This window comes from Rhineura floridana, chromosome 6 (genome assembly GCF_030035675.1).
Source record: "Rhineura floridana isolate rRhiFlo1 chromosome 6, rRhiFlo1.hap2, whole genome shotgun sequence".
Lineage (NCBI taxonomy): Eukaryota > Metazoa > Chordata > Lepidosauria > Squamata > Rhineuridae > Rhineura > Rhineura floridana.
Window position 1 is genome coordinate 46874122 of NC_084485.1, and position 12503 is coordinate 46886624.

General features: G+C 41.0%; 1 protein-coding gene across 10 annotated transcripts in view; it reads right to left on the reverse strand.

Moving 5' to 3' along the window:
- TOX2 (TOX high mobility group box family member 2) overlaps positions 1-12503 on the reverse strand; it is a 351224-nt gene that overhangs the window by 17339 nt on the left and 321382 nt on the right. For all 10 annotated transcript variants that reach the window (XM_061631668.1, XM_061631663.1, XM_061631661.1 and 7 more), the window contains one exon: positions 8722-8802. In XM_061631668.1, the coding sequence (XP_061487652.1) occupies positions 8722-8802 (81 nt within the window). The remainder of the gene's footprint in view (positions 1-8721; positions 8803-12503) is intronic.

The window sequence follows — 12503 nt, forward strand, 5'->3', positions numbered from 1 at the left end:
CTATGCAGTATTTTTAAAGAGGATTATTAATTATTATTATATTTATTAGTTGCTTTTTCAGAAAGGTGAACTCAAATTGATTTACAAAAACAAACACTGAAACAAGTATAAGAACAAGAGTAAAAATAACCTAAAATGCACCAATAATATATGTAAAAAATAGGATGGAAGAGGTTACACATGTCTTTGAAGAATGGCCAGGCTTACAGAGGTCCAGATAACATAAAAATCTCTTCTGAAAGCCACTTGCTTTCTGTTTCCTTTTCAGAGATCTGGCCTGGCTGTCCTTTGGAGTGTTTTCCAACTGCAAATGCCATAGCATATAGGTATATCGTTATTGCCTTGATCTCTTGAAGGCCATTTCAACCTTTACTACAGCCTCCTCCAACAGCCATGCTGGCTGGGGCTGCTGTGAATTGTAGTACAAAGCATCTGGAGGACACCACGTTGTAGAAGACTGCTCTATACTAATCCTGCAACTGAACCCAATGCTCTAGATTTGGGATCTAGCATTATTTCATGGCAGTAAGTGATGTAATTAAATAAGGCTTACAGTTTTAGAGGAGAATCAAAGGAAGGAGGAAAATGCAAATATACAACTAAAATCCTGCATTTCCCCTCTCTCTTTTTGGTTAGGTGAAGCATGGCATCTAAAACATTTTGCACATAACCTTATGAGCAGTACTTGCAGCACAAATGGACCCATGTTTTATAAAATAGAACACTTTATGACATCTCAGTGGCAGAGCACATGTTTTGTACACAGAAGGTCCCAGGATCAATCCTAAGCATTTCCAGTTAAATGATCAGGTAGCAGGCCTCTTCCTGAGACCCTGGAAGGCCACTGCCAGAGTAGCTAATAGGGAGCTTCATGGACAAATCTAAGTCTGCTTATTGTGATTATTATTTCATTTATGCTGCACTTTTAACTCATCAATCATTTTACAATTATTGCCTTCATCATCCTCACAACAACCCTGCAATGCTATTTATTGACTGATTGATTGCAAAGAGGGGACTGAGAATGAGTGGCAGTGGTTTCTTAGCAGCTACCTGGAAGTTCATGATGCTTTAGAACAGGGGTTCCCAAACGGTGATCCATGGACCACCAGTGGTCCATAAGCTTTATTCAAGTGGTTCACAGTGTGTCTGTGGTTGAAGATGGAAGATGGCACATCTGCTACATTAAATATTCATTTTTAATTGTATTTTATTTCTTATATATTGTATTTTATTACAATTTGAATTCCATAGAATATGTAAGAAATAAATGCAGCAAGAAAAATACAATTAAACATCATACAGCATGTAGCACAGCACATTACAATTGCTACAACAGGAAGGAAAACCATTAAGTGGTCTGCCAAGACCCTCAGCAATGTTCAAGTGGTCCGGGGGGGGGAGTTTGGGAACCACTGCATTAGAAATGTGAACTGAGGTCAAAACTCCAAAACCATTGTGCTATACTACAGTGGCTTGAGAATTGAAAAATATAGGGAAGGGGAAGGCATTTGAATGATGATGGAATTGCAAAAAAATTGGGGGAAAGATAGTGATTTTTAATTCTGGTGGCCTTAGCATCTAAGTAATGAAGGTGCCAAGTTCCAAACTGAAGGAGAGTTAGAACAGAACACTGTCTGTGTATGCTATCTTTCATGCCACCTGCTACATTCTGTGGATTGCTTCAAATGCAGGGGATTTCTAACATTCAGAAATTACTTATTTATCTATCTAAAGCAATAGACAAGATTTCAAGGCATTTGCTAGCAAAGATAAAGTGTGGGTGATGGTGTTTTTCTCTCTCTCTAAAAGTCCTCATTCCAGGTTTATTTAAATATGAAAGTAGCCTTTTAAAACTCTTTTTTTTAAAAAAGAAGCCCACAACACTTATTATTACTGCTTTGCCAAATGCGGCAAGATACTGCACCAATGAATTATATGCAGCATGCACAGAATACCAATATCAAAATATCCAACCTTAAATACAGTCAGTGCAGTTATGAATCTTTTTAAACACTTAAACCAATGAAAGGGATTCAGATTATTTCCTTTTTGACCTTTTTGCCACAGCTCTTAACCTTCAAGCATGGCTCAGTTAACTCCCCAGGCAACATTCCTCAGTGCTCACTCCACAGCATGAAGTGTATGTTTACCCCCATTTTAATTACACTGAAATTAAAATTATATAGAGTTTTTTTAAAGGACAAAAGCAAATGTAATTCTGCACAACTTTAATTCACTTAAAAACACCAGTCTTTGTATGACTGACTTTGGGAACTCCACATGGTTTTTGAGTTTTGTGAGTACCACACAGTTCACACAGTATCACACACTGGAAGGGTTGTGGATCAGTGATAGCACACGTGCTTTGTATGCAGAAGGTCCCAGGTTCAATACCCAGCATCACCAGGTATGGTTGGAAAAGACCCCTGTCCAAAACCCTGGAGAGCTGCTGCCAGTTAATGTAGACAAGGCTGAGCTAGATGGACCAATGGTCTGACTCAGTGTAAGGCAGCTTTCCTAGGTTCCTGTCAAAGTATGCTTACCACCCTTCCAGACCTCTCCCTCCAATGCACAAAAAGGTCGGCAGAAGCAACCTTGAGTAAAGCCTGTATGGTAGGAAACACATCCTGGTGACCCTCAATCAGCTTGAATGCCAAATGAAACCAGGACCAAATGAAACTGACTGAGGGGGGAAACCCGACAGGAGCTGAGAAAGGTCCGGTTCGGAATAAACCTCCCCCCTGGGATAAAAACCAAAGAAATGATGAAATTTTAAAAGGGGTAGGCCTAGAAGTAGGCATTGTGAGAGCAGGGGCACAGGATATAAATTCAGAAGAGCAAAATTACCACAGGCCTAACCACAAGTGCCAAAGACACTTGAAGAGAGACACTGCTTACAAGTGCCTGTACGCTAATGCTAGGAGCCTCCGAACCAAGATGGGAGAACTGGAGTGCTTGGTCTTAGAGAAGAGCATTGATATAGTGAGCATAACCGAGACCTGGTGGAATGGAGAAAACCAGTGGGATACGGTTATCCCTGGATATAAACTATATCGGAAGGACAGGGAAGGACGTATTGGTGGCGGAGTCGCTCTATACGTGAAAGAAGACATTGAATCCAGCAAGCTCGAAACCCCAAAAGAGGCAGACTCCTCCACAGAATCGTTGTGGGTGGTGATACCGTGCCCCAGGAGGGACTTAATACTGGGAACGATCTATCGTCCCCCTGATCAAAATGCTCAGGGAGACCTTGAGATGAGATATGAAATTGAGGAAGCATCCAAACTAGGAAATGTGGTAGTAATGGGTGACTTCAACTACCCGGACATAGACTGGCTGCATATGTGTTCCAGTCATGACAAAGAAGCAAAGTTTCTAGATATTCTAAATGACTATTCCCTAGACCAGTTGGTCATGGAACCGACCAGAGGGATGGCAACCCTGGACTTAATCCTCAGTGGGGACCAGGACCTGGTGCGAGATGCAAGTGTTGTTGGACTGATTGGGAGCAGTGACCACAGTGCTATTAAATTAAACATACATGTAAATGGCCAATTGCCAAGAAAATCCAACACGGTCACATTTGACTTCAAAAGAGGAAACTTCACAAAAATGAGGGGATTGGTAAAAAGAAAGCTGAAAAACAAAGTCCAGAGGGTCACATCACTCGAAAATGCTTGGAAGTTGTTTAAAAACACTATATTAGAAGCTCAACTGGAGTGCATACCGCAGATCAGAAAAGGTACCGCCAGGGCCAAGAAGATGCCAGCATGGTTAACGAGCAAAGTCAAGGAAGCTCTTAGAGGCAAAAAGTCTTCCTTCAGAAAATGGAAGTCTTGTCCGAATGAAGAAAATAAAAAAGAACACAAACTCTGGCAAAAGAAATGCAAGAAGACAATAAGGGATGCTAAAAAAGAATTTGAGGAGCACATTGCTAAGAACATAAAAACCAACAACAAAAAATTCTATAAATACATTCAAAGCAGGAGACCATCTAGGGAGACAATTGGACCCTTGGATGATAAGGGAGTCAAAGGTGTCCTAAAGAACGATAAGGAGATTGCAGAGAAGCTAAATGAATTCTTTGCATCTGTCTTCACAGTGGAAGATATAGGGCAGATCCCTGAACCTGAACTAACATTTGCAGGAAGGGATTCTGAGGAACTAAGACAAATAGTGGTAACGAGAGAGGAAGTTCTAAGCTTAATGGACAATATAAAAACTGACAAATCACCGGGCCCGGATGGCATCCACCCGAGAGTTCTCAAAGAACTCAAAGGTGAAATTGCTGATCTGCTAACTAAAATATGTAACTTGTCCCTCGGGTCCTCCTCCGTGCCTGAGGACTGGAAAGTGGCAAATGTAACGCCAATCTTCAAAAAGGGATCCAGAGGGGATCCCGGAAATTACAGGCCAGTTAGCTTAACTTCTGTCCCTGGAAAACTGGTAGAAAGTATTATTAAAGCTAGATTAACTAAGCACATAGAAGAACAAGCGTTGCTGAAGCAGAGCCAGCATGGCTTCTGCAAGGGAAAGTCCTGTCTTAGTAACCTATTAGAATTCTTTGAGAGTGTCAACAAGCATATAGATAGAGGTGATCCAGTGGACATAGTGTACTTAGACTTTCAAAAAGCGTTTGACAAGGTACCTCACCAAAGGCTTCTGAGGAAGCTTAGCAGTCATGGAATAAGAGGAGAGGTCCTCTTGTGGATAAGGAATTGGTTAAGAAGCAGAAAGCAGAGAGTAGGAATAAACGGACAGTTCTCCCAATGGAGGGCTGTAGAAAGTGGAGTCCCTCAAGGATCGGTATTGGGACCTGTACTTTTCAACTTGTTCATTAATGACCTAGAATTAGGAGTGAGCAGTGAAGTGGCCAAGTTTGCTGACGACACTAAATTGTTCAGGGTTGTTAAAACAAAAAGGGATTGCGAAGAGCTCCAAAAAGCCCTCTCCAAACTGAGTGAATGGGCAGAAAAATGGCAAATGCAATTCAATATAAACAAGTGTAAAATTATGCATATTGGAGCAAAAAATCTGAATTTCACATATACGTTCATGGGGTCTGAACTGGCGGTGACCGACCAGGAGAGAGACCTCGGGGTTGTAGTGGACAGCACGATGAAAATGTCGACCCAGTGTGCGGCAGCTGTGAAAAAGGCAAATTCCATGCTAGCAATAATTAGGAAAGGTATTGAAAATAAAACAGCCGATATCATAATGCCGTTGTATAAATCTATGGTGCGGCCGCATTTGGAATACTGTGTACAGTTCTGGTCGCCTCATCTCAAAAAGGATATTATAGAGTTGGAAAAGGTTCAGAAGAGGGCAACCAGAATGATCAAGGGGATGGAGCGACTCCCTTACGAGGAAAGGTTGCAGCATTTGGGGCTTTTTAGTTTAGAGAAAAGGCGGGTCAGAGGAGACATGATAGAAGTGTATAAAATTATGCATGGCATTGAGAAAGTGGATAGAGAAAAGTTCTTCTCCCTCTCTCATAATACTAGAACTCGTGGACATTCAAAGAAGCTAAATGTTGGAAGATTCAGGACAGACAAAAGGAAGTACTTCTTTACTCAGCGCATAGTTAAACTATGGAATTTGCTCCCACAAGATGCAGTAATGGCCACCAGCTTGGATGGCTTTAAAAGAAGATTAGACAAATTCATGGAGGACAGGGCTATCAATGGCTACTAGCCATGATGGCTGTGCTGTGCCACCCTAGTCAGAGGCAGCATGCTTCTGAAAACCAGTTGCCGGAAGCCTCAGGAGGGGAGAGTGTTCTTGCACCCGGGTCCTGCTTGCGGGCTTCCCCCAGGCACCTGGTTGGCCACTGTGAGAACAGGATGCTGGACTAGATGGGCCACTGGCCTGATCCAGCAGGCTCTTCTTATGTTCTTATGTTCTTAATGCTTCTTATGCCCTTGTTATAAGAGATTAGCATTGTGACAGCAAGAAACAGGACATTTCTTTTTAACACCACATTTTTAAAATTTGGAAATGAAGTTGAAAATGCATAGAATCTATGATTCTATGCAGACCATATGCATTTTATGCAGACATAAAAATACAATACTAATTAGGTGAAAAAAGGAAAATGAAATTCTTTGAATTGCATTGATGGCATCGTAGGGCACTTAGAGAGAAACCATAGGCCCCAAGTGTTTGAGTGACCTGACTTTATATGTGAGGATCCCTGTGGCTATTTTGTGCAAGACCAAGATTGGCAGGCATTTAGTAGATTTAGTAATTTTCAGGTTGACTTTATATTACAGGTTGCCCAACTGATTCTGTTCAGCTATGTAATTGGTCAAATACCAGTGTCTAATTCTCTTCCCACGCTATAGTAGCAGGCCCACTTCCCGCCTCACATCCAGCTCCTCCTCCTTTGAATAACTGCAAACGTTCCATAGGCTCTTAAGAAGCGGTCCCTTGCTCTCTGCTAAGCCCACATTTTGTGATAGACTTTGCTCAGGGTCAGCCTAGAAGGCACTGTGTATTTTGAACCTCTAATCTTATGAAATTTGAAAACTGAAGTCTGAGTACTCGGTATTATACAGCCACGAGAGTGACAGTATACTATAGTCAGCATGGATTTTTCACATTCCGCAATGTTAAATTGAAAATACCCGTCATGCCATTCTGAATCTTCCCATAAGCTCATTTCAAAACAAAACCTTATAAAACTGAACTCAGAAACACTTGCTTAAAAACCCTCTAAATTCTTATGGTGATATACAAAACAGTCAGAGAGAATTGAAAGTTCAAATACTCAGAGGCACATGTTACCAAATTCTTCCAAGCTACACAGGAAGTGGATTGGACTGTGAAAGACCAACCCAAATTGTGTTTGCATTTTGACAAATTTGTAGGGCAGTACAATATCTCAGAGAGGAGGTCAGGTCTCCTGCTCCCCTGGTGCATTCACTATAGCTGCCCAATTTCCCTGCTTTTTAAAGTTTGATAGAAATATCTGTTGGCTATAGGTACATTCTTAAACCGAAAGGTTTTTTTGCCTGTTAGTGAATATTATATAACAGATGCTGAGAACTTACAATCTGCAAGTAGTACAAAATAATATGAAATATATGCTGGGAAGGAAGAGCCAATCTTTTCACTGGAAGCATTATTTGAGGCAGCAACAGAGATCTCTGCTTGCTAGCTGCAACTGATCTTAGTGATCGTGTGCACAGACTAAAATTCATGATTGTAACTGCACAAATGAACCAATAACCATGTACAAATATCTTTGATCAGGGGTGTCAGTCACACTTATACATCAATTGTGCCCTTTTCCTTCTTTGATTTCTTGGATGTGGGATCCTGACTAACATTCAGAATGTATCTCCTAGAGAGAAAATCAATCTAGTACATCATTCTCTTTTCAGCGGGGGGCAGGCAGATGCCTCTCAAATGTTCAAAAAATACTGGGTGCATTTGGATGTCATTTTAAAGGCTAATCTATAAAAAAGATCTATAGTGAGCCTTGGGCTTACATGTTCCCCCACCCCCCTAGCATGGGCTCAAGGAGGAGATTAGAAGCTTTTATTGCAGTTTCAATTAACCACACTTTAGCATGTCATCCAAACCGTAAACTGTAACTAACTATAATTAGTTGAAACATCAGCTTCAAAAACTATTATGGGTTGACTTTTAAGACTAACCAGTTTGTTGGTTTTAGATGACACACAAAGCTCCGGTTAATCTACATAGGAAGAGAAATCTTCTAAACCCTTCCTCATGGAAGAGACAGCAAGTGAGCCCAAGGCTCGCTGCAGTTCATTCACAATGGCTTATCTTGACATCTGAACCAGGCTATAGTCTCTTTTCCCACAACCTTCTGGCTTCTTTTGTTTACTTTCCAGTACCTCCATAATGAAACTATCTCTCCCTTTATATCACCACTACTGCCACTCCTATTTTTGACAAAATAAGTCAACATTCTACAAGGCAATGCAATGTCTAAAACAGCAGTGATAATTTTATTTATTTGTTTATTTATTTGGCAGTGGAATGAATCAAATTATTTACTGTAGTATATTGCAGTATGAGAGGAAGGGAAGGATATACATTTAATAAGTAAATAATAAATTATTTCATGCAGAATTCTCCAGTCCCTAATCATTGGGGCAGATTCTCTGCAACTGTAAATCAGTCTCAAGAGATATTCCTGCATACCCAGTACATAGCAGTTGCATGCAAAGTTCAAACATGTCATAATGTTGCTTAAAAGCCAATGTAAATGATAGATTTGCAAAGAACACAAAATGGTTTTACTGTGGACAAAACCATCTAATGGAAGTTATGTTTTGTGTTGTTTTAAGGGGCCTGGAATAGGTGTGCAGATAATCCAGTCTTCCTTTAATTATGTGGGTAAACAAGTATTAACTCAGACCTCCAAATCAAAGTTATGACTCTGGTGACAGTAGGGAGCAATCCCAGAAGTCCCGCCTCTAAACACTGCAATATACTACAGTAAACTAGGTGTTATTTTGGTGTAGAAGGGAAAAAGCTGGCACCCTTACAATGTATCCTTGAGCTACGCCACAAAGTATTTAGCTTTGCTCTCGCAGAAGGTAGTTAACACTGAAATTAGTTTTGATAGCACGGCTATAGTGCATTTCTTATAAACTTGCGCCTCCCCAGAGATTTCCATGAGTTGCAACTAATTTATCATTGCCACATCCATAGAGATTCACATATAAAACATTGTCTTGTTACCTTGGAAACCAAGCTGGCCCGGTAGGCTGCCAGAGCTTTTAGATACTCCTTCTTTGCTGCTTCAGTTTTCCTTTTATATGCCTGAAAAGCCCAAGAAAAGAATATTAATTAAACAAACAGAATAGGATGGTACTTTTCTGAATGTGCTGTGACTTACTTCTTGCATATTGCTGAAGGGGACTGTGACCTGTTTTCATTTGTTACAAGAAGAGACTTCCTATATGATTGATGTGAAACTGCAGTTGATTTGCAGTTTTTGTACTGCTCTAACAGTTAGGAAGCATTTCCTGATGATCAGCCGAAATATGGCTTCCTGTAACTTGAGCCCATTATTCTGTGTCCTGATTCTGGGATGACTGGGAAGAGATCCTGACCCGCCTCTTTGTGACAACCTTTCAAGTACTTGAAGAATACAATATTGTCTCCTCTCAGTCTCAAAGCTAAATATACCAAGTTCTTTCAGTCTCTCCTCATAGGGTTTGTGTCCAGTCCCCTGATCATCCTTGTTGACCTTCTGTGAACACATTCCAGTTTGTCTGCATCCTTCTTAACTGTGGTGTCCAGAACTGGATGCAGTACTCAAGATGAGGCCTAACTAGTGCCGAATGGAGGGGAACTAGTATTTCAAGTGATCTGGAAACTATACTTCTGTTAATGCAGCCTAAAATAGCATTTGTCTTTTTTGCAGTCACATCACACTGTTGCCTCATATACAGCTTGTGATCAATAACAATTCCAAGATCCTTCTCACTTGTAGCATTGCTGAGCCAAGTATCCCCCATCTTAAAACTGTGTACTTGGTTTCTTTTTCCTAGGTGTAGAACTTTGCACTTATCCCTGTTAAATTTCATTCTGTTGTTTTCAGCCCAATGCTCCAGCCTATTAAGATCACTTTGAATTTTGTTTCTGTCCTCCAAGTATATTAGCTAACTCTCCCAATTTTGTATCATCTGCAAATTTGATAAGCAAATTATTGACATGTCAATAAGAGAGACCCCTTAAAACATATAACCCTATTATTCATATCTGCACAGTCTTAATGCTTCTCAGTCAACAGACAGAATGCCCCCCATTCCCAGCCTTGGATTCCTAGCTTTGGAGGCTGACAAGCTAAAATTCTGTGTGAAGTTTTCAAATGGTTTCTTGAAATAAAGCAACAAAGTGATCATTACAGGAATGAGTTCAAGATGACCAGATACTGGTTCATGCTGGCAGTGATGTGAACCCACATCAGTTACTCTGAACTTAGTACGGGTCTTCTGGACCAAATCTGAGAGTAGCAAAGGAGTAACGTTTACTCAGAAAAGCTGAGTAATGACACATGCTATTATCATTTTTGTAACCAGAACTAGGATGAATTTCTGCCTAAGCATATAACTAATAAAAAACCATGCGAGTTAAGGGCTTGCAAGGTGAATAAACCATGAGTGCAACTTGTACCCCTATCCTAAACTCATTGACTCAGAAGTAAATTGCACTGGGTTCAATGTGTCCTACTTCCTAATGGTTAAGACTGCAGCCTTGTTTTCATGTCTATGACAGCAATATAGAAACAGTATCATTGTTAGGCCATACAACTTTCACTCACCTTCCATGTGCATTAAATATCATAACAGGATTTAATTAAAGTGCAAAAAATCAACAATAAGCATATCATGTTGTTTTAAGAAGTATAACATTGTGTGTAGATCCATAATATCTATACAAGGCGGTGTCCTCCTGATTTGTGGACTACAATTCCCATCAGTCACAGCTGGCATGACCAACAACCAGGGATTAATGGAGCTGTAGTGGTATAGTGGTTAAGGTGTTGGAGTACAACCTGGGAGACCAGGGTTCAAATCCCCACATAGCCATGAAGCTCACTGGATGACCTTGGGGCAGTCACTGCCTCTCAGCCTCAGAGGAAGGCAATGGTAAACCACCTCTGAATACCGCTTACCATAAAAATCCTATTCATAGGGTCACCATAAGTCGGGATCGACTTGAAGGCAGTCCATTTCCATTTCAGTCCACAACATCTGGAGGGCACCATGTTGGCTATCCCTCTTTATCAAAAGTAGCGCAGTGCTGCTCCCATTTACACAAGGTCCCCTCCCATCACAATCTGGCAGCAGCTCTCCCTCATTTCCACCAAAAGCCCATCCTGAAGGTTTCCCAGAGGCTTTGGAGGTGTATGTGAGAGGCCGGTTGGGGGAGAAGGGGTAATTAGTGATCTTCCTTGGCACTTGTTTCTATTTTGTGTTTAGAAAATGCTCAAAATAAGTGAAGCTGCTGAATAATCATTGGTGATGTTGTTAAATGTGAAAAAAGTATATGACAAGATAATAACCTTCTGTTCTTAGACTGGATTCAGAATGGCAGGGCCCAGTTACAGAGACATTATAAAGCAGGGATGGCTAACTTGTGGGTCTCCAGATGCTGCTGGACTTATAGCTCTCATTGGCCATGCTGATTGGGGCAGATGGGAGCTGGAGTCTTAACAGCGGTTGGTCATCTACTGGTTAGGCTCCCCTGCTACAGAGGTACCAGAAAAGCAGTTGAGTAGCTTGGAGCAGATTTCAAAAATTACTGTGGCATTTTAGAAAACAAAACACACGCCTGAAGTATCTGTTATTGCTACTTTGTTATGGCAAGAAGTGTGGGGAGAAGGGGCTTTGTTCCCCACTGAAATGGGAGCAAAGCCACTATAAACACTGGGCTGGATCCAGACTTTAGCCATACTTCAAGCTACTGAAATCAATGGGTCTAACTTATGTCACATTGATTTCAATGGATCTGCCCTAAGCATGGCTAAGCCTGGAGCCAACCCATTTAGTTTTATATAATTGTTGGCTGCCTAATCCAAAAACAGAGACATGTGATGTCAAATGCTGAATAGCATAACTAACAAGAGAGGGGCCAAAGGAAGATTTGATTATTAACATTGGGCAGCTACGCAATGTTAATATTCACTCTGGGAAACCAGACTTTTAAAAAAAAGATTCCTCCAGCTGTCCTGATCTCATCAATATCACAACATTGGGATGCTTTCATTTGCATAAAAATTCACTAATAGGCAAAAAACCTTGCAGTTTAAGATCGTACCTATAGCCAACAGATATTTCTATCAAACTTTAAAAAGCAGGGAAATTGGGCAGCTATAGTGAATGCACCAGGGGAGCAGGAGACCTGATCTCCTCTCTCAGATATTGTACTGCCCTACAAATTTGTCAAAAAGCAAACACAATTTGGGTTGGTCTTTCACAGTCCAATCCACTTCCTGTGTAGCTTGGAAGAATTTGGTAACATGTGAAGGGTGCTGAGAGTTGCTCGGAGATGCCCTGTTCCAGTCACAGAGGTTCAGTCAGAGTGGCTGCCTGTTAAACCACTCTAACCACTGGAGTTCTCTCAGGGGAATAGGAGTCTCCTCTCAGCACCCTTCACAAACTACACTTCCCAGGATTCTCTGAGGGAGTGTCTCGCATGAAATCAAAGTCTGGTGTAGGTGTGGCCCCCTGATTAGGCAAGCCCAGTAGCTGTGAGTCTGGCTTTTAGAACACTGACAGTTGGTTCTTACTGAGCATGCCCGACAGTATAATTGAGTTCAAGCCAAAATTTCTTAAATTAATTAAAAATCAGCCAGGCATTTTTTTTAACTTTTAAACTGCAGAAGATGAAGGTCAGAGTATGGTGCAAGGTCACTATCAGGATTACAGGTACTCTGTGAACATGGCTAATTTGTAATGAATTTCAACAGATTATGAGAACTCTTGACAGAAAAAAGTCCAAAAGGGCTCTGG